This window comes from Neoarius graeffei, chromosome 23, assembly GCF_027579695.1.
Source record: "Neoarius graeffei isolate fNeoGra1 chromosome 23, fNeoGra1.pri, whole genome shotgun sequence".
In the NCBI taxonomy this organism is placed as follows: domain Eukaryota; kingdom Metazoa; phylum Chordata; class Actinopteri; order Siluriformes; family Ariidae; genus Neoarius; species Neoarius graeffei.
In genome coordinates, this window is record NC_083591.1 from 52,808,645 (window position 1) to 52,831,930 (window position 23,286).

At 44.7% G+C, this 23,286-nt stretch overlaps 1 protein-coding gene across 5 annotated transcripts in view; it reads right to left on the minus strand.

Moving 5' to 3' along the window:
- Positions 1–22,788, minus strand: part of zcchc2 (zinc finger, CCHC domain containing 2) — an 89,084-nt gene extending 66,296 nt beyond the window's left edge. For all 5 annotated transcript variants that reach the window (XR_009651347.1, XM_060906398.1, XM_060906396.1 and 2 more), the window contains exon 1: positions 21,911–22,788. Coding sequence is in view for 4 of the 5 variants with exons in the window: in XM_060906398.1 (XP_060762381.1) it covers positions 21,911–22,600 (690 nt within the window). In the remaining variant the exon portion in view is untranslated. The remainder of the gene's footprint in view (positions 1–21,910) is intronic.
- Between the last annotated feature and the right edge of the window lie 498 nt (positions 22,789–23,286).

The following is a 23,286-nucleotide window of genomic DNA, read 5'->3' on the forward strand; positions in this document are numbered from 1 at the left end:
CTCCTCGGGAAGAACACCGAGGCGTTCCCAGGCCAGCCGAGAGACATAGTCCCTCCAGCGTGTCCTGGGTCTTCCCCAGGGCCTCCTCCCAGGGGGACATGCCTGGAACACCTCCCCAGGGAGGCGTCCAGGAGGCATCCGAAAAAGATGCCCGAGCCACCTCAGCTGGTTCCTCTCGATGTGGAGGAGCAGCGGCTCTACTCCGAGCTCCTCCCGAGTGACTGTGCTTCTCACCCTATCTCTAAGGGAGCACCCAGCCACCCTGCGAAGGAAACTCATTTCAGCCGCTTGTATCCGCGATCTTGTTCTTTCCGTCATTACCCAAAGCTCATGACCATAGGTCATACAGCAAACACATCGGCATTTTTGTGTGTTCTCTCCAAAAGCTCAGATATGTGGACATCTGCCCATATATCCACAAGGGTACGCGTTTCTTCCTCGGCCCACGTTTGCCCCCTACTCATTTTTTGTACTCTGTAGTCTAGCCTACCACTGGTCTGAATGACTGAACGACTGTTGTAAGGTTCCCTTGACAACCGAAACAGTGTTTGCACTTTGCGGTGGAGTGTCAAGACTCTGTTTCCCATAATGCTCGACAAACGACGGAAGCTCCCGAGGTACAAAAAAGCAAAACTGTCGGATTAGGTCCGGTCTGTTCACACACCTCCAAAAGATCCGCACCAGGGTTCCTTTGGTCCGGACCGAGTCCGACCTTGCAGCTCGGTCTCGGTCCGCTTGTTTGGTCCGGACCAGAGTTCGGTGGTTCGTATTCAGACCAACCCAAAAGGTCCGGACCAAGGGAAATTTGGTTCGTTTGGTCCGGACCAAACAACGTAGGTGTGAATACGCCTTAAGAGATCAGGCTACTTCGAGGACAGTTTAAGCCCAGTTGTGTGATTTGCATTGTCGTGTAATGTGTTTTGCTTGATACATTTCTGCATGGTATACAATAAATGTCTGTGCAACATTAGAAATTTACTTAAAATAATCAACTATTAACAAACATGATTGTTACAATGTTTATTTAACATTATAAATTTACTTAAAATAATCATTAATTGTCTTCTGTTTAACATTGTTTATCATGTCCTTATTGATTATCTTTTCAGTTTCTTGAAAAGCCTCAGTTGAGAGTCCATGGTGATAGAACCTCCTTCTAATGATATCCAGGGCTTGAACAACTTTCCAATAACAAACAGTTTCCTTTTATCTGACCCAGTGTAATTGCAGCAAACCAGTGCAGTAATTCGCTCTTTACTGATTTTATTTCCAGTAGGTTTTTCATGTTCATAAACCATTCCACTACTGGGGAGTGCTCGAAAAAAAGACCCCAGTTTCGTCACAGTTATAAATGTCCTCAGCACTAGAATGTTGAAAGATTTCAGGCCACACGTTCTTCACCCAGTGGTCAGCTGCCTCTTGGTCATGGCTTTGTTTCTCACCATGTGCCTTTTTGAACTGAATTTTATGCCGTCTACACCATCTCTGGACCCATGACCTAACAATTTCTCCTTCCAGCTGGAGTTCTTTTGCAAGACTGCGCTTTACTGAGCAGAAGAGGTCCAGACACAGGCACATTCATGGCTCTGGCTTGGGTGTACCATCGCATAAGAGCCGCATCCAAATTATCACGTGTCGAAACTCTATTCCGTTTTCGTGATGCATTGTCGTTCGATTTGAATTTCGCAATAACATCATTTCGTTTTGCGTTTATCCATGAGACTTGGGACGGAGATATCCCGAATTTTTCAGCCACTTTGCTTTGTGAAATACCCTTGTCCAACTCACTGATAACTTCATATTGTTTGGAAATATCCAAGTCAGTCCTACTACGTTGTTTCGACATCGTTGCTACTTAAAACTAAAGTGATTTTCCCATCTTGCTTCGTGCACCTGCTTCCAGGTAAACAATGCGCCGAAACAATTCGTCGGAAATTAGTTCGTCCACTCAGGCCCTGTTTACATTATTTTGAATCAGCGGATCATCAGATTAACGTTTTTAAAACGATTCGCGTACACACACAAAATTTCTGTGCCCGCAACAAAACCGTTCCCCGTGCACACAGCAACGCCAATACACGGATACGCTAATCACATGACTAATTAGACGGCACGTCACATGATCCCAGTGCATATCGGGCATGCGCAAGTCACTCACCACTTGCAAGTGGAAGGATGTCGTTGTAAAAAAATGAAGTATGCCAGTCTGTTATCGGCGGTACTGGTACTACAATGACGCCTTTTTTACACCGTGTATGGCCTTCGTGTTTATGCTAGAAGGATCTAACAGTGTTCGGGACACTCTTCACCTCGCAGAACGGCCGTTTTTTGCGATTACAACAAGACTATTTAGTGCTACGGTAACCAACACACTTCCTGTATTGCTCATTCACTTAATGACTTCCTCAACACACTTCCTGTATTGCTCATTCACATGACCAACGTGGCATGACCAACGCCAGCGAATCAGGAAGGTGGATGTCACAGTGACGTTGTCCAATGACGACGTCGGCTAGAGCTCAGCACTGCGTATCCTCGTTCCTCAATGTTTACACAGCACCGGATCAGATACGTACTGGGTTGAATACGTGGGCCCTGGCGGATTCAAACTGTTCCGCCTGTGGAGTCGTTTTCCGGCGTTTTAATGTGCACGGACAGTGCATCCGCAACGAAAACGATACGGATACGGTCTAATGTAAACACCACCTCAGTATTCACGAAAGTAGGTGATGACGCTACACTGACGTCATCACCGGAGATTCCATGGAATCTCGTGTGCTCTGCGCATGTGCAGAAGATGATTGATGGGAAAATACCCTGTATTGTTATGCGATAAACCGATCAGTTGGAAGGTTTTTGCCATGAATTTTTATGCATATAAGCGATATATGCGATTAACCGATATGCAATTAACCGATCAAATTTGTATATGAATAATGGGGAATGGTTTGTGGTTTTCTACTTCTTATGCAAATAAGCGATTTATGCAATTAACCAATATGCAATTAAGTGATATGATCTGTACCATTATCTTGAGTATCGCAACTTAAATAAATAAATAAATAAATAAATAAATAAAAGCACATGCTGTCCAATTTGACTGGTCAAATCAAGTTACGTGTGCAGAATTTAGACAAATTTAGATTTCAGAAAATTTTTCCAGAAATTGTGTCTCTACTCAACACACACCCTATAAACTCAATTATTTAAAAAACAAAAAAACACAGCATTATTAACTTCTTGAATCTGTTCGGACTCAAAGCTCAGGTTCACCAGGAACTAACCAACCCATTTCACAATGTTCTTCCACATTAAATATTGCTCTAAGTCAGGGGTGGGCAATTATTTTTTCCATGGGGCCACATGAGAAACAGAAAATTTTGTGGAGGGCCGGACCAAAAGGCTGAACTAAATTCTGCATAATATTAATTGCATTTCTTTATATAAAGCAGTAAATAACATTGTTTTTACAAGCTGCTAAGACTGGTAAGAGTATGGAAAAAACGAGCTTGCCTTACAAAAAACGTCATTCATTCAATCAAATTTCCCAAAACGATGGTTAACAAAATGTGAACGTTTGTACCATTTTTTTCAGTCACATTCACCCCAAAACACAATAAAGACATCACAATATTGTCTTTCTACTCCAAATATCAAGCAAGATACATCATATTATAATAACGATGCCCACATTTGTAGTTTAATCACCTCATTTGGTGCTTTTCGCCGGAGATCGGCTCCGGCGCCTGCTGGTGACGTCACACGATGTGATTGGCTGGACCGTTTGAAGTATGACGTACAAGTTTGTGGTTGGTCTGGACAAATTATGGAAGTAGTTATCGCGGGATCAGGTTTCGTGGGATTTCATGTCGCGCGCATTGCGTTTTTGTTGAACACAATTTCAAAATAAAAGCAATGCACATTCAGTCCATGCATGAGGTAAAATTAGAAAATACGTTTATTTTGTAATTTCTAATTAACCTTACGCGGGCCGGTCAGAATGAACCAAAGGGCCGGATGTGGCCCGCGGGCCGTAAAATGCCCAGGTCTGCTCTAAGTGGATCAAAAGTACAGCATGCCAACTGCAATTGTTGACAAATCACTGTGCATGTGTGTCCAAAAGGAATAAACTACTTCAGGATAGGCTGTTATTGTAAAATAATAAACTTCGGGTGTGTAAACAGTAACTTAGCTTGCGTCAGCTTTTATGCTTTACTTACGTAACCTGTTGGGAAAACGGCGGGGGGAAAAAAAAAAAGTTAAAAAATAGATTTAAAATGTCCAGTCTGACAATATTCACTCATTTTAGCATATAATACTGATTAGAAAAAGAAATAAAACCCAAGATACACAAGACCCAAGATAAATACTGAATGTTTTAAGGATTTAAAAAAAAATAATAAAATACATTAATATTTTTTTTTTATTTTGTAGTATGCTTCATAATTGTAATTATTGTGCATTCTTTTTCATCTATCTTAATTGTAATATCCGATATGTACTTTTATCCGATGAAATAAAGACATGAATTTAATTGATATAATTTCATCACGCAGCTCTGATATCAAATAACTCTGTCTGATGTTTAATTCTATACGCTCTATAGTCTTGTGTTAACTTGACAGATCAGTATTTTCTGCAGAAATAACGAGTTTTAATTCCTAAACCAGCGCAGTCCTCCTGTCTTGCACAGGTTTGATTTTTTTCGGGAAACCCGGAATCCTCGAACCAAAGCATGAAGTCAGAATACAGGTTTTAGGATCAGAGTTTTCTTGTAGTGAAAACTGCACTGCGATGCATTTTGTTGGTGTTTCCCTGCTCTACACTTATTTTAACCTCGGGAAGAACCTGATAATGAGCTGATGAGGCAAGTCAGAGGTGTCGGAGCAGTACAAACCCTAAAATAGGCAGTGAGGGTGACACCAGGAGCACGATGGGGAAACGCCGCATTATTTATTCATTATGGACGAGAGCTGCTGGTATGACAACGTTTTGGCTTTCTCAATTAATTAAACCGAGTGAACCTAGCTAAAGTTGGCTAACTGACCAACACTCGATTGCTATTTTTTTGTTTTTACCTCCGCTAAGGTCGTCATGTTTTCAGGCGGTTTGTTGGACTGTAAGCATGACTGTGCAAAACCTACCAATCAGATTTCCTTGAAACTTGGTGGAAAGGTGGAGCATGGGACAAGGAAGAACTCAATACATTTTGGAGCAGATCCAAGTGTCGGGACCGATCCACAAATTTATTTTCACTTTCACCAACATTGAAAGATGCGCCATTGGGCTTTGGCGGAGGCCTGTGCTCACAGAGTGCTCTTCTAGTTTCTACCGAGTCTGGTGCATTAAATATATTTTAACTGTCTTTTTGGTTTTATACTCAATCAATACAAGCAAAAAACTGAAATATTATAGGTGGGTGTAAAATTGAACCGTATAGATCCACTTTTTGTTGAACTTTTACATAAAGTGCGACATAAAGTATTGCTGTAAAGGAGGAAAAAGAAATGATTTATAAAATTAACCATCACAGCGGAGAACAGGATTTCATTTTTACAAATTTAGTTAAAAAAAAAAATAGTAATTTTTGTTTTTAAGTCTTACATGGGCGGCACGGTGGTGTAGTGGTTAGCGCTGTCGCCTCACAGCAAGAAGGTCCTGGGTTCGAGCCCCGGGGCCGGCGAGGGCCTTTCTGTGTGGAGTTTGCATGTTCTCCCCGTGTCCGCGTGGGTTTCCTCCGGGTGCTCCGGTTTCCCCCACAGTCCAAAGACATGCAGGTTAGGTTAACTGGTGACTCTAAATTGACCGTAGGTGTGAATGTGAGTGTGAATGGTTGTCTGTGTCTATGTGTCAGCCCTGTGATGACCTGGCGACTTGTCCAGGGTGTACCCCGCCTTTCGCCCGTAGTCAGCTGGGATAGGCTCCAGCTTGCCTGCGACCCTGTAGAAGGATAAAGCGGCTAGAGATGATGTGATGTGATGTGAAGTCTTACATGTATGACTGTTGCTTGCATTAGGTGCAATTTTACAGCCTGTCAGGAAGCTAGCAAAACAGAACACATTAGCTAACATGAGTGCCAAGCACTTTAGCGTATTTAACAGGTTATTCCATGAAATCGAGTCGTACATGAGCCGATAGCCGATGAGGCGCGTAGCACCGGATTGGCTATAATCCATGTACGATGAGATTGAGTGGAATAACTCTTTTATTCTATCCACATTCACTGCATTTTGAGAAATGGAGCATTTTTAATTTTTTGCAAATTCGATAAATAAAAACTGACAAAATGTCCAACAAAATAATTTCCGCTTAGAATGTACACAAACTGGCGAAATGACAGTAGCAATTTGTGAAATATGCTTTAATAATAACATTTTAAAAAAATGATATGTTCTTACCGTCCAATACTCATCTCATCTCATTATCTGTAGCCGCTTTATCCTGTTCTACAGGGTCGCAGGCAAGCTGGAGCCTATCCCAGCTGACTACGGGCGAAAGGTGGGGTACACCCTGGACAAGTCGCCAGATCATCACAGGCCGTCCAATACTTCCATTCCATATTTTGTTGCCTTTTTTTTTTTTTTTTTGGGGGGGGGGGTTTTTTGGTGGTTGGCAACCAACTTAAAGGTGCATTACCGCCACCGACTGGGCTGGAGTGTGAAACTGGAGATATTTGGGAGGGTAGCTATATTCTTTAAATAGTTGATAAAGTGCTATATCTGACTTGATGCGCTCCACCATTTTGTTTCGCTCTACTCATGGTATATGAGCTGATATCCTAGTAGTAGAGTAGCCAATCAGAGCATGCGATTGCTCATATCCAGTGAATGTAGATAGAATAAATATGATATTGATATCATGATAAAGCTAACTTTGTCAATGAGCTAACTGCCAAATCTTTATCAGCGTTCATAAATGACAATTAAAACTAGAAAAGCACTCGGAGAGCGCAGACCTCCGCCAAGAATCCTTTAAAAAAAATCCGGGATCCAGAAGGTGATCCAGATCACCGCCAAAATTTAATGGATTGTTACTTGTGCCCAGTCACACCTCTGGAAAAAATTTCAGAGCAATCCGTTCATTACTTTTTCTGTAATGTTGCTAACAGACAAACCAACAAACAAACAAACCAATGCTACCGAAAACATAACCTCCTTGGCGGAGGTAAAAATAAACGGAGTGCGGATGGATCCTTTAACTATGTTATGGGTTGTCGTTGCATAGTTTGCCCACCAGAGAGCACACCGCAACTCTACTATTGGCAAAACTTGCGTGGAACGCCACAACAATCAGCTGACCCAAGCAGAGTAGCAACGTGTACACAAATTAATGGCATACATTACATACTGTATACAAATCATACTTTTTAATTCTAACATTACTGTTCCTATATAAATAAGTGTATAAAGTATCCTAAAGTATTTCATAGTTATATTAATTTCTTCCCCTAATTACATAGGCTATATACTCATCTCATCTCTAGCCGCTTTATCCTTCTACAGGGTCGCAGGCAAGCTGGAGCCTATCCCAGCTGACTACGGGCGAAAGGCGGGGTACACCCTGGACAAGTCACCAGGTCATCACAGGGCTGACACATAGGTGGGGTTTACATTAGACCGTATCAGCGGATCATCAGATTAACGTTTTTAAAACGATTAGTGTGCACACAGCAACGCCAATACACGATTCGCATGCACACAGCAACACCAATACACGGATACGCTTGGCTCCGCAGGCATCCTGCGCTCCAAATCACTCCGCCCTGAACAGCGAGTGCCCTCTGGAGGGTGCGCACTCCGGCCCTGCGCAGCTCACAGAGCGCGCGAGTGAAGTGCACAAGCCACGATTCGGGACTGAGCCGCTGTGTGTGTGATCCCAGCGCATATCACTTACCACTTGCAAGTGGAAGGATGGCAAGCCTAAAGACAATCATAACTACACAATGGGCAGTATTTGCATCAGTATTTGCAGTATTTTCATACTTTTATACTCTTTAATGAAAGGTGATACAAGGCGGAAGTCCGCGCCGTTTTTCAGCAGTCGCGTCACATGACCAATGCCAGGGAATCAGGAAGGTGGATGTCACAGTGACGTTGTCCAATGACGACGCCGGCTAGAGCTCAGCACAGCGTATCCGCGTATCTCAATGTTTACACAGCACCGGAGCGGACACGATCTGGATTGAATACGTGGACCCTGGCGGATTCCCGTTTCCCGGTGTTTCCAGGCGTTTTAATGTAAACGGACAGTGCATCCGCGAAGAAAACAAGACAGATACGGTCTAATGTAAACTTGGCCATAGACACAGACAACCATTCACACTCACATTCACACCTACGGTCAATTTAGAGTCACCAGTTAACTTAACCTGCATGTCTTTGGACTGTGGGGGAAACCGGAGAACCTGGAGGAAACCCACGCGGACACGGGGAGAACATGCAAACTCCGCACAGAAAGGCCCTCGCCGGCCACGGGGCTCGAACCCGGACCTTCTTGCTGTGAGGCGACAGCGCTAACCACTACACCACCGTGCCGCCCTAGGCTATATACTGAAAACTCATAACTAATAAACATGCATGGTTCCTGAAAACATTTCCAGAACAGTTATGTGTATCGGCCTAATTAAAAGTAATTCTACCGTGTACATAGTTCAGAATGTTTTTTTTTCCCCATGTATATTTAGGCCTGCTTGACTATTTTTGTACTATTCACAATATTTTAATACATTTCTATTTGATTGAAGGCATGTTCATCTCTTTTTTTTTTTTTACAAGGGATAGGTATCAGCTGATAATATTGGTTATCATAAATCAAAGACCTTTTTAATCATCAGTATCTGTGCCAGAAATCCCTTATTAGTCGGGCCCTAGTTCTGATAGTATCACAGGAATCATCAGGACTTCTATAAACACAGAACCATCTTCATTTTTTTTAAAAACAGTAAATACACATATCACTGAATTGCCATCATCGTCATCATCAGACTTCCAGCTACATGAGGTTTGGTATAAAATGTTGTGAAAGTACTGATGATACTCTTAGAAAAGCATACCTTGAGTACTTATCATGATACCGCTAGAAAATAATAAGCTCGCAGAAGGTCAGGTTTTGTCTCGGGTCATCCTGAAGCTGCCTTTAAGCCCCGCCTCTCTACTGTTTATTGGTATATTTAAACTAAGCAACTTTCATATCAAGATTTAAGGTTTGATTTTGCAAATAAATTTCAAAGTTGACTTTTTTTTTTCCAAAAATCAAACTGTTTCCTACTAATATTCCCGACTGTCTGTATCGCCTGCCTGCTGATGGAGTGATGCAGTGGCGCTTTAGTACTTTATGGTGCCTTCACGTCCTCTGGTAATTATAGTAAATACCAAAAACCGACATCAAAACTGCACATGGACACCCACTCGCATCGTAATTTCCACTGGAAAGCTGGAAGAATTTTTTGATGCACGAGCTGCCGAGATGAGATAAACTTTGACCTTTCAACATGGCGGAGAATAGCGAAAGTTTCGTGAATGGTAAGCATTGCATTGTTAAACGTCCTCTACTGCTGTTAGTTGGCTAGTTTGTAGCCTACATAATGCTGTGGCGTACACAATTGTAATAACATTGCCATTTATACTTGTTGCCGTCTTTAAAAATACCGTTATTATTTGGTTTTAAAAAGCAGACGCAAGCTAGCAGTCAGTCGAGGATAACGTTATAGCCTCCCGTAGGTTAGTACTGTGCGGTCCGCGCTCGAATGCAATTTTCTCACGTGACTTTATTTGGTCTGTAGTGTACGCCAGTGACAGTATGTTGTACTGGGACCAGGACATGACCTGGCCCATAGCCCAAACTCTGTATCAACGGGAAGGAGATGGCAGGTTGTTCATGGATCAGGATTTCACCACTGCTCTGCGAATAGTTCCATCCAGATCTGCTGAATCAGGTGAGTGCCCGTTCGCACAACGAGATGCAGTTATAGCCAAGAAACAAACAGGTCAGGGTAAACTCTGGGTCTGCCATGTTTCACTTAACTACGACAACAAAAGCACTTGAACACAATGCACTCGTAATTTCCACTTCACAAGTGGAAAGGATCATCTTTCCCATACCACGTCAGGGTTTTTTCTAGAAAAATTTAGTATGAGGGCGCTCACCATGGCAAGGGAGCGAAGCGGGGGGGGGGGGGGGGGATGGTGCCAGTTGTTCCCCCCCGCCGTGCAAAGCCTCTGAAAAATGCTCCAATGGGACGTTCTGAGGCTATCTGAGAGGGAAATTGTAACAAATTGTCTGTCAGCATTGAAAAAGAAACAAGTAATCTTCTTCTGCCCTGAACAGTCTTTGGCTTTCTTCCGCTTCGTGCCGCGGGATGACGTCTTTAAATGCCCAAGTGTCAACAAAAACAACTCGCGAACTACTTCTGTCAAAAGCTCCCGCACCGGTGGGTGAAAGGTCATTCAGTCTCGAGAAATCTCGCTCTACAAGTCAGCTGACCTTGTATGTAACCCATGTCAAATCTCGCGAGAGCAGCTGCGACAAGTAAACAACTAAACAACATGGCGCCTCAGTCTGGAAAACGCCAATTCGGATTGTTTTTGCACCGTCTGGCGGTGTATCTACTATGATTGGAATATTTTTGGAGCAATTATAACGTATTTGATGATCAGACACATTGTCACGTAGTGTTGCTGGGATGTTTTTACGGAGTCGGTAAGGGGGCGCACGCCGAGAGTAAGAGGGCGCAGCGCCCGTTCCCCCGTTTAGACGAAAGCCTGCACGTGAAGGCAGTATTAGTCTCATCTTATTTGTACACTATGTTCAAAACAACCTTCCAAAGCTTCAACTTTCATACTAAACACCACCGTCAACACCATTGTTCTTATCTCATAGATCACGACTTAGTTGAACGACTGAGTCCGCTTTTGTCGCAACGTTTCCAGTACTACGTCTTTATCAGATGTGTCTTTAATACAGCATTGAAAGGAGACGTAGATGTAAAATCAAATCAATCAAAGTCCTTCCCACACCATGTGGTGCATAGGGCGGCGCCAATCTCCGTTTCCTTAGCCCTCGGCCTCTTGCCTATTACATAGCTAGGGTTACAATGGGGGGGCGTGTCCTCTGGTAACCGTGAGAGTTTGACTCCCCACTCGCATCTGTATTGCAGTGTGCCTTGCCAGACGGCAGTAGGTACCATTTTTATGATGGTCTTTGGTATGACCCGACCGTGAGTAGTAGGGCTGGGAATCGATCCAGATTTCCTGGATCGATTCGATATCGATCTACTTAGATATTGCTGGATTGTCACTTTAAAGTAAAAACTGTCCCTATTGACAGGAACAGCCCCACGTGTGTTTGTGCATGTAATTTAACACCAAATGGCTTCTCCAGTGCAGTTTGATTCGCCGCAGGTTTAGCTGAAACTGTGTCGGTGTGGTGACTGGATAAGTGGTTGCGGAGATTGGTTGTATTGCCACTACATTTTACCTCCGTGTGGCACAGTTTGCACACTGCTTTTGTTCTGTCGACTTAGTCTCTGTCCTCGTAACGTTTGAATCCAAAGTAATGCCATACATCAGCTTTCAGGCCAGGCGATAATTTTAGCTGTGCAGCTTCAGCCATCTCGCGTTCTTAAGTTTCGGTTTCGTTTGCCGGCACCCGCTTTTTATAGCGGTCCTTGCGCGGTCGAGAAAATAGTGCCTATAGCCACCTGGAAGAGATCGAGCCACACATTTTTTTGAATCGATCTCGGATCGTGGATCGATCTTTTGAACCCAGCCCTAGTGAGTTAGTCTGGCTAACGCGACTTCAAAGCTCTGCGAGCATTTGGTCTGGCAAAGATATTAAGCCCAACCGTTTCCCAAAGTGCGTGGTTGACCCGCCTCCCTGAAATGCCTCAGTTTGCTACTGGTCGAAGCCAGAAAAAGCTGTGACGAAGCTTAAACCAATCACATCACTCTTTCCTCTGACGTATGTGACGCGACGATAGGATTCTCGCTGAGCCCCATTGATTTGGCTACCAGCGGGGCTAACTGGTAGATTAAACTCTTACCAAAGCCGGTCGGGAACAAGGCGAAAACATCCTTCCTTTCAATAAATACCTCCAGGGCTGCTCTTTGCTCCATTTTCAATGAGAACTTCCCGCTGAATGCTTTCAATACAGCATGATTCTGTAAACAATCTATGGCTTCCGGTTGCAGTTCTACTACGTCACTGCCTTGAACACGCCTCTACCCAGGGCCGTTGGAGATGCTCAAAGTTGATTGGCTCCCGATTTTTCCGGAGCTTGGAAGAGCTGGAGATAGCTTGCCTGGCCAGACTAAGCTCGCAACAGGCCCTCGTGTTGCGTCACGCTTAGGATGGGCGGGCCCAGGCTACTAGTGAGTAGCACTCGCAATCTCCTGATCAAGAGGCGGACACGCTAACCACTACGCCAACTCGCGGTACTAGATGTAAAATAGTGAGCGGGAAATGAACTTGAGTTTCTTTCATGCGAGCATTAACAACGTCCCCTTGTGATGTCAGAGAGGCACGAATGCCAAGTTCTCAAGGAGATAACGAGAATACAAAACCAACCATCAGAATCGCAAGACTCACTAAAAGCATGAGAAATATCTCAGGATAGATACATGTCAAGGGTTTCACTGCCATCATCGCCATTGTTCTTATCGTCTCATAGATTGCGACTTAGTTGAATGACCGAGTCCGACTTTTGTTGCAACGTTTCTACTACTGTCTTTATCAGATGTGTCGTTAATAGGGCATTGAAAGGAGATGTAGATGTAAAATAAAATTAAAGTCCTTCCCATGCCATGTGGCGCATAGGGCGGTGCCGATCACCGTTTCCGTAGCCCTCGACCTCTCACATAGCTAGGGTTACAATTGGGGGGGGGGGGGGGGGGGGGGTCCTCTGGTAACCGCAAGAGTTTGACTCCCCACTCGCATCTGTATTGCAACGTGCCTTACCAGACGGCAGTAGGTACTGGGCTTTGGTATGGCCCAACCGCGAGTAGAACCCACGATCTCCTGATCGAGAGGCGGACACGCTAACCACTAGGCCAACTCACGGCACTAGATGTAAAATAGTGAGCAGGAAAAGAACGTGACTTTCTTTGATGCCAGCATTAACAACGTCCCCTTGTGATGTCAGAGGCACGAATGCAAAGTTCTCAAGGAGATAACGAGAATACAAGACCAACCATCAGACTCACAAGACTCACTAAAAGCAAGGGTTTCACTGCCATCAACGCCATTGTTCTTCTCGTCTCATAGATCGCGACTTAATTGAACGACCGAGTCCGACTTTTGCCACAACGCTTCTACTATTTATCAGATGTGTCGTTAACAGGGCACTTAAAGGAGATGTAGATGTAAAATCAAACTCAAAGTCCTTCCCACGCCATAGCGCGCATAGAGCGGTGCCGATCTCCATTTCCGTAGCCCTCGACCTCTCACATAGCTAGGCTTACAATGGGGGGGGGGGGGGGGGGGGGTGTCTTTGTACGGGTACTGGTCTTTGGTATGACCCGACCACTAGGCCAACTCGCTGTACTAGATGTAAAATATTGAGCAGGAAAAGACTGTGACTGTGACTTTCTTTGATGCCAGCATTAACAACGTCCCCTTGTGATGTCAGAGGCACGAATGCAAAGTTCTCAAGGAGATAACGAGAATACAAGACCAACCATCAGACTCACAAGACTCACTAAAAGCAAGGGTTTCACTGCCATCAACGCCATTGTTCTTATCGTCTCATAGATCGCGACTTAATTGAACGACCGAGTCCGATTTTTGCCACAATGTTTCTACTATTTATCAGATGTGTTGTTAACAGGGCACTTAAAGGAGATGTAGATGTAAAATCAAACTCAAAGTCCTTCCCATGCCATAGCGCGCATAGAGCGGTGCCGATCTCCATTTCCGTAGCCCTCGACCTCTCACATAGCTAGGCTTACAATTGTGTGCGTGTGTGTGTGTGGGGTCCTCTGGTAACCGCAAGAGTTTGACTCCCCACTCGCATCTGTATTGCAACATGCCTTAGGCCAAGAAAAAAATAATTGTTTGTTTCCAGTTACCCGACCGACCGTTTAAAAAAAATGCCCCGACCCTAGACTTTTTTGTTAGATGTTTTAAAAAAAATGTATTTTCGCCGACCAACAATAAATTTTGAAAAAAAAAAATCTGCATTACAATTTGCATAATATTGTCGATCTGACAAGTGACCAATTCTAAAACGCATATATCGGACAAGAAACACTCATTGATTTCTCACGGCCTCAATCTGACGTCATGACCTCTTTCCGGGAAACTCCGGCTTGTGTTGTACACAACGCTAGGCATCATGGCGGCCAACGAAGTGTTCTCGATTACCGTGATCAGTTGTGACCACACGGAAGATTGTAAGACAATGAGTTCATTTTATAAAAGTTTTCAACTGTAAAAGAACTCTACGAACATTATCATCCTCCGCTGGACGAGTCATGCAAACAGTATACACACAGCGCCCAGGATAACGGCGGTATCGATATCACGATGTTCTTTGTATTCATATTAAACATACAAGTTCACAACATAGTGTTCCTAATAAAGTTAAGGTTCAACATTTGTAGTTGTTATGTTTATAGTTCCTTTAAGCGTCCGAGCACTCCATATTTTATCCATGGGCTCCGAATCCTGTATTCCACAAGCTTCACTGGTTTTCTTAGGCCTGGTTCTGGATGGTTGAGTCACAGAATGACACTTCCCCACTATGTGCCACTTTTTGTCCCACACCTAAAATTTATTTAAAAAAAAAAAAAAAAACTACCTACCCGGTATTGTGTGATAAAAAAAAATAATAAAATAAAATAAAAAGACCTACCTACCCTATTTTTTTTCAAGGTGTAATAGGAAACAAACAATTATTTTTTCTTGGCCTTACCAGACGGCAGCAGGTACTGGTCTTTGGTATGACCCGACCACTAGGCTAACTCGCTGTACTAGATGTAAAATATTGAGCAGGAAAAGACCGTGACTGTGACTTTCTTTGATGCCAGCATTAACAACGTCCCCTTGTGATGTCAGAGGCACGAATGCAAAGTTCTCAAGGAGATAACGAGAATACAAGACCAGCCATCAGACTCACAAGACTCACTAAAAGCAAGGGTTTCACTGCCATCAACGCCATTGTTCTTATCGTCTCATAGATCGTGACTTAATTGAACGACCGAGTCCGACTTTTGCCACAACGCTTCTACTATTTATCAGATGTGTCGTTAATAGGGCACTTAAGGGAGATGTAGATGTAAAATCAAACTCAAAGTCCTTCCCACGCCATATGGCGCATATGGTGGTGCCGATCTCAATTTCCGTACCCCTTGACCGCTCACATAGCTAGGCTTACAATGGGGGGGGGGGGGGGGGGTGTCTTTGTACTGGTACTGGGTACTGGTCTTTGGTATGACCCGACCACTAGGCCAACTTGCTGTACTAGATGTAAAATAGTGAGCAGGAAAAGACCGTGACTTTCTTTGATGCCAGCATTAACAACGTCCCCTTGTGATGTCAGAGGCACGAATGCAAAGTTCTCAAGGAGATAACGAGAATACAAGACCAGCCATCAGACTCACAAGACTCACTAAAAGCAAGGGTTTCACTGCCATCAATGCCATTGTTCTTATCATCTCATAGATCGCGACTTAATTAAACGACCGAGTCCGACTTTTGCCACAATGTTTCTACTATTTATCAGATGTGTCGTTAATAGGGCACTTAAAGGAGATGTAGATGTAAAATCAAACTCAAAGTCCTTCCCATGCCATAGCGCGCATAGAGCGGTGCCGATCTCCATTTCCCTAGCCCTCGACCTCTCACATAGCTAGGCTTACAATTGTGTGTGTGTGTGTGTGTGTGGGGGGGGGGGGGGGGGGGGGGGGGGGGGGGGCAGGGCTCGAAATTAACTTTTTTTCTTTGTGTCCCCCAGTGGTCCCGAATTCTGTGTTGTATTGTCCCGAATGGAAGCAATAGTGTCCCCATTTTTTTTCCTCTCTGAAATAACCAGTGGTTAATATTATCATATGAAGTTACTATTATATTTGTAACTATGTGATTTTGAACCCTTTAAATCATTTTTACAATAAGTCACAAGCAATGCCGGGGTGGCCCTATATTTAGCCGGGACCATCCCTGGCCCAAACCATCAATGGTGGCCTGCTTGGAGCATGGGGAAAATAATTTTCACTAATTTTGGTCACTGATCTTATTCTTGCATTAATCATCAATTCAACTGCAATCTGCATTTTCACATGGCAGCCCAGACGCCGACAGCATCGCAGCAGATTAAATAGGCGCTACCAAATAAGGAAATTCTCCCCTCCCCTCTATTGCAGTTGGTTTGGTCCAAGACTCCTCCTCTGTATTGCGGGGAACTTAAACAACATTGGCGCGAAACAGCGCGCGTCAGTGATGGAGGGCAGAAAGAGGCCAGGTGGAACCGAAAGGGCGGAGCTTAAAAAAAGGAAGGAGGTGGCAGCAAAATGTGCCAAATTGACAGATATGTTCTCAAGACCAGCTGGTAGGTTACGAAAGATATGGAGTATGATAACCCGGTTTGTCGATTTTATCAGTCTATGCTAGGCCTATAATGTGTCGATAGTTTGCGATGTCAATTCAGCTTTTTGCTGTCATGTGAAATCTCGCAATTTACACGGTATAGATGTGGTGTATGTCTTAATTCTAAGAAGAACCGGACATTGCTTTAGATCCCAGTCATTAACAATTTTAGATGAACAGGTCCCAAATGTGCTGTTGCGCGTTATTTCCTCATCCAGCCTATTTCATCTCGCTGTCACACCGTGCATTTCCACAGGCGTGCGCACATTGTGGTTATGAACACATAGGCCTAGAAGTCATATTTGATGTTAAATAATTGTTGTTAAATATATAACTTAGAAGAGGTGTATGCGTATGCCAATATTCTAAGCAGAATCGAACACTTGCTTTAGCCTACATTTCATTTAACCATTTTTGAGTTGCCTAATGCGCCCTCACGCTTTATCTGCCGGTTGCTGAGTACCCAGCATTGTTGATTTGCCATTATTTTCGAGGCGTATGCGGCATGTAATGCACAAGCATTGGTTCAAATGCACGTGAGATGGGTGCTTTCGTTATTTTAAGACTATGTGACTAAAAATGTGTTGTGTAATTCGTCTTAAATAACGCGAAACAATCAGCCATACTCGCTGCTTTGCTATTTGGAGTGGCAGTCAGCTGGATTTCGCCCCCGACGTAAAAGTTCATTCCCACACCCGGGCCGAAGATGCCGATTTCTGAAGATGCATGTCCTTTGGATGTGTTTTCAAATATTTTCACTAAGGAACTTTGGGACATGTTGGTGACACAGATAAATGTATATGCGGATTAGACACGCGGCCACACACCATCCAATTTTAAGTGGAGCCCCGTCTCATACTAGATGAAATCGTTCGTCGGTCTCTGCATTACGTTTGTGGTCATTAAACTACCGCGTAATGGAAGTTTTATTAACCCTAAAGTAATGCAGAGAACGACGAACAACATACATTGTCACTACCTGAATTTAAACCAAATAAAAAGCATTGTGAAAGAACAGTTATTTGTTTTATCTTTTTTAATGTACTCAAATTCCTCCTCCATTTCAAAGTGGCCTGAATGTGAATTAAACTCCCGGACTGAAAACAGGGCCCACTCCAGCCCTGGTCACAAGACACAAGCGACACATGTCCTATACATCATCTACTTCAAAATTACAGTTATTGCATTTTCAGTTTATTAAACTTTGGCGATCTCACTGTATGAATAGATACCCGTTTATTTAAAGGGGCCAACTAGCTCATTCAGAAAATGTTTCAACTCCCTACATCTGCAGTACACTTTAGTTGAAAATAAGACCCCTTTTATGTTCATTTCATCTACTTATACCTTGAATATCTGTTGGCACTTATAAGGCCAACTTATCATTTTCACCATTACCGTTATCCATTTTTATGAACTTTCCGTTATCCATTTTATGAACTTTCGCTGCCGGGTGCGAATGTTAGCAACATCAGCATAGTGCCAGGTCCGAGCCTAGTTGTGCTGCTGACTGACTAAACTTTCTGAACTAGAAAGACACCAAGAAAGCTCACTTATTCTGTTGAACGGTATCTTCCGTCAATATCATCCACATCATTCCTGTTGTATTTTATAACGTGTCTAACAGTGTTCATTCAGTTCATTCAGTTGCTAGCGTTGCCTGCAGACCAGGCGATGACACTTTGGATCCTGAAGGTCCCGGAGACGTTATGTCTGGGCTTTCAGTTTCTTCCCCGCGGTCGGTCCGCTTCAACCACTTCAGCATTTTTGTTCTGGCAAGAGTCGGCGCAGCGTGTGCGGTAGCAATTCCATTCCAAGTCCATATAATGCGGACTCCGGCCGAAGATTCTAGAACAGAATGCGCTGCTCTGTAGCCTACGGATGCAGGTGCATCGAAAGTGTAGCTACTATGTATTTTTCGCTGTTAACGTTTTAAAATTAAAATTGACAAATTAGGTGAATGTCTACGTATGTGTTATGGCTTTGTAAATAATATTAATGTAGAACTTTTTTTCTAGATCTATTTTTTTTCCATTGTCCCGGGATTGTCCCAGATATGATAATTTTGTGTCCCGATGACATTTTTTATGGTCCCCGGGACATCGGGACACCGTTAGTTTCGAGCGCTGGGGGGGGTGGGGGGGTGGGGGGGGGGGGGTCCTCTGGTAACCGCAAGAGTTTGGCCGAATCCCATTTCACCCCTTGGACCAACCCCTTGGCCCTTCCCCTCCATTTTGCGCGTTCACGTGAAGGGGTAGGGGTATCCCAATCCCAGTTAACGCGGAGGGGTAGGGGGAGGGGTAGGGCTTCTGTACCCCTCCAAACGGAGATTTTCCTGGAGCTGACTCCGAACGAAGGGGTTTGAGTGATTTCCCACAATGCCATGCGGATTTCAGCGAGATTTCATGCGGATTTCAGAAAGATGGCGGTTCCCGCGGCGAAAGATTGTCATAAATGTATTTTCTCCATTATTTACGTGTTTTAAGTTGTTATCCAGAGGAAACACGCCGCTTGATTCGCTTTCGAGCTGAGAATGAGCAGCGATTTCTGAAATCCAAGCTGCTGCTAAAAAGCTTTGGGAGTGAGTATTGTTTTCGGTTGCTTTACTGCGTACGTTTTGTTCTGTTATTCTCGCTTTTATTGTTTACATGAGTGTTCTGACACCTCATTCTGTTGGATGTGGTGCACGAAGCGCCAAAGATATCCCATTCAGTGGTGTTAGTTAACAAATCACACCCTGCCAGCAGAGATTTCTGGCTCTGACTGTAGCGGCTGGTCGCAGCCAATGACGCATTTGGTCGCGTTTTGCTAACGTAAACGCTGACGGAGGTACGCGATGACGTATGCGATCGTTGAAGGGCTATCCCAATACGTAAGGGTTGAATTTCAAGCCCTATCCCTTGTAGCTCAGTTTCAAGGGGAAGGGCCAAGGGGAAGGCGGAGGGGAAGGGGGAGGGGTAGAAATTAGAATTGGGATTGGGCCTAAAACGCATATATCGGACAAGAAACACTCATTGATTTCTCACGGCCTCAATCTGACGTCATGACCTCTTTCCGGGAAACTCCGGCTTGTGTTGTACACAACGCTAGGCATCATGGCGGCCAACGAAGTGTTCTCGATTACCGTGATCGGTTGTGACCACACGGAAGATTGTAAGACAATAAGTTCATTTTATAAGTTTTCAACTGTAAAAGAACTCTACGAACATTATCATCCTCCGCTGGACGAGTCATGCAAACAGTATACACACAGCGCCCAGGATAACGGCGGTATCGATATCACGATGTTCTTTGTATTCATATTAAACATACAAGTTCACAACATAGTGTTCCTAATAAAGTTAAGGTTCAACATTTGTAGTTGTTATGTTTATAGTTCCTTTAAGCGTCCGAGCACTCCATATTTTATCCATGGGCTCCGAATCCTGTATTCCACAAGCTTCACTGGTTTTCTTAGGCCTGGTTCTGGATGGTTGAGTCACAGAATGACACTTCCCCACTATGTGCCACTTTTTGTCCCACACCTAAAATTTATTTTAAAAAAAAAAAACTACCTACCCGGTATTTTGTGTGATGATAAAAAAATAAAATAAAAAGACCTACCTACCCTATTTTTTTTCCAAGATGTAATAGGAAACAAACAATTATTTTTCTTGGCCTTACCAGACGGCAGCAGGTACTGGTCTTTGGTATGACCCGACCACTAGGCCAACTCGCTGTACTAGATGTAAAATAGTGAGCAGGAAAAGACCGTGACTGTGACTTTCTTTGATGCCAGCATTAACAACGTCCCCTTGTGATGTCAGAGGCACGAATGCAAAGTTCTCAAGGAGATAACAAGAATACAAGACCAGCCATCAGACTCACAAGACTCACTAAAAGCAAGGGTTTCACTGCCATCAACGCCATTGTTCTTATCGTCTCATAGATCGTGACTTAATTGAACGACCGAGTCTGACTTTTGCCACGTTTCTACTATTTATCAGATGTGTCGTTAACAGGGCACTTAAAGGAGATGTAGATGTAAAATCAAACTCAAAGTCCTTCCCACGCCATAGCGCGCATAGAGCGGTGCCGATCTCCATTTCCGTAGCCCTCGACCTCTCACATAGCTAGGCTTACAATGGGGGGGGGGGGGGGGGGGTCTTTGTACTGTTACTGGTCTTTGGTATGACCCGACCACTAGGCCAACTCGCTGTACTAGATGTAAAATAGTGAGCAGGAAAAGACTGTGACTGTCTTTGATGCCAGCATTAACAACGTCCCCTTGTGATGTCAGAGTGAGACGAATGCAAAGTTCTCAAGGAGATAACGAGAATACAAGACCAACCATCAGACTCACAAGACTCACTAAAAGCAAGGGTTTCACTGCCATCAACACCATTGTTCTTATCGTCTCATAGATCGCGACTTAATTGAACGACCGAGTCTGACTTTTGCCACAATGTTTCTACTATTTATCAGATGTCGTTAATAGGGCACTTAAAGGAGATGTAGATGTAAAATCAAACTCAAAGTCCTTCCCATGCCATAGCGCGCATAGAGCGGTGCCGATCTCCATTTCCCTAGCCCTCGACCTCTCACATAGCTAGGCTTACAATGTGTGTGTGTGTGTGTGTGTGTGTGTGTGTGTGTGGGGTCCTCTGGTAACCGCAAGAGTTTGACTCCCCACTCGCATCTGTATTACAACGTGCCTTACCAGACGGCAGCAGGTACTGGTCTTTGGTATGACCCGACCACTAGGCCAACTCGCGGTACTAGATGTAAAATAGTGAGCAGGAAAAGAACGTGACCGTGACTTTCTTTGATGCCAGCATTAACAACGTCCCCTTGTGATGTCAGAGTGAGACGAATGCAAAGTTCTCAAGGAGATAACGAGAATACAAGACCAACCATCAGACTCACAAGACTCACTAAAAGCAAGGGTTTCACTGCCATCAACGCCATTGTTCTTATCGTCTCATAGATCGTGACTTAATTGAACGACCGAGTCCGACTTTTGCCACAATGTTTCTACTCTTTATCAGATGTGTCGTTAGATGTAAAATCAAACTCAAAAGTCCTTCCCATGCCATATGGCGCATATGGTGGTACCGATCTCCATTTCTGTAGCCCTCGACCTCTCACATAGCTAGGGTTACAATGGGGGGGATGTCTTTGTACTGGTCTTTGGTATGACCCGACCACTAACAACGTCCCCTTGTGATGTCAGAGAGGCACGAATACAAGACCAACCATCAGACTCAGTAAAAGCATGAGGAACATCTCAGGATAGACACACGTCAAGGGTTTCAAGGTGGACTTTTCCCTTTAATGTTACTAATGGAGTTACCAGTGTTTGAGCTGCGCATGCGCAGTGCCGCAGGCTCCTCTCCTCTAATAAGGCTTCCACGCGCTCCAGCTGCTCCCGCACGACCTCCCTCTGGTGGAAGGTGAACGCCGGGTGCAGCGAGGCCATGGCGAACAGCAACGCCAGCTGCTCCAGCGGAGCCGGTCCCGGTTCCGGTAAATTTAACCCGCAGCAGTTCCTCGGGTGCAGCACGTCGATCCGGCTGAGCGTGCTGTAAAGGATGCTCGCGCACTCCCGGTTCTTCGATCCGAGCAGGGAGAGGCAGACGAGCAGGCGCGAGAGCACGACCGGGTCAGCGACGTCGGCGAGGAGTCGGAGGTCGGCGGCGCTGTTGGCGCGAGCCTCGACGTCGCGCAGGATGTGGAAGTCTTTCCGCGCGAGGTCCTCGAGGCACGAGCCGAGGAAGCGCAGCTCGAGCGGCTGGCACATGTGGAGCAAACCGCACATGAACTCCACGCGCTTGGCGGGGCTGAGCCGCAGCCCGAACCACTCGAACACCGCCTCCTTGTCGAGCTGCCGCCGGGGAGCGTGCGTCGGTCCGCGGCCCACCTCGTCATCCAGCGCGGGGTTGAAAGGCACGAAGCCGCGCTCGCCGCCGTTGTTTTTTTCCCGTCGGTCTCCTTCGGCCGCGTCGTTGTCTCCCTCCGCCGCTGGCAGCCTCATCTTCAGCATTATCAACTACCGTTGAGCGGGCATCGGTAACCGAGATCGCCTTCCGACGGATTTTTATACATTCGCTACGTGCTCGATTACGAATTGAACCGGAAACCTTTTCTTTTCTTTTCTTTTTTTCCTCCCTCCGGAGCGCCGTCCGTGACTCGCGAGTTTAATGTGGTCAGTTTGCCAGATTACTCGCTCTCCGAGCCTCTGTCAATCAATGCTCGACTCCGCCCACTGGTCCAGCCTTCAGCAGCTCCTGGGTCCTAAATTCTCCGACATCACACCCCAGACCTACTCACATATCTTTTCAACGTAACGCAAATGACAAACGCTGTTGCTAAGCAACTGAGAAACATGAAAAAGCAGCTAATGTGGACACAGGTAACCCAGGCTGAGGATTTGTAGAAGAAGATGCATGTACTGTATACAGCAGAGGCTCCAACTTGGGAAAATTGCAAAGAGGGAGATATATACAGGTAGTCGTCGACTTACGACCGTCTGGTTAAGTGTTTCCTAGCTGAGCTAGCTGAGCGTACGACAGTTTCCACCCCAGCTCCTGGTTTATGAAACGAGCAAATTCTCCCGCCAGCCGGAGCGCTGCAACAGCTGATGATGACAGAGACGACCCACAGCCAAGCACCAGTGATGCCAGCGGTCACTTTTTTTTTTTTTGTATTTTGCTGTTTCAAACTAAAATG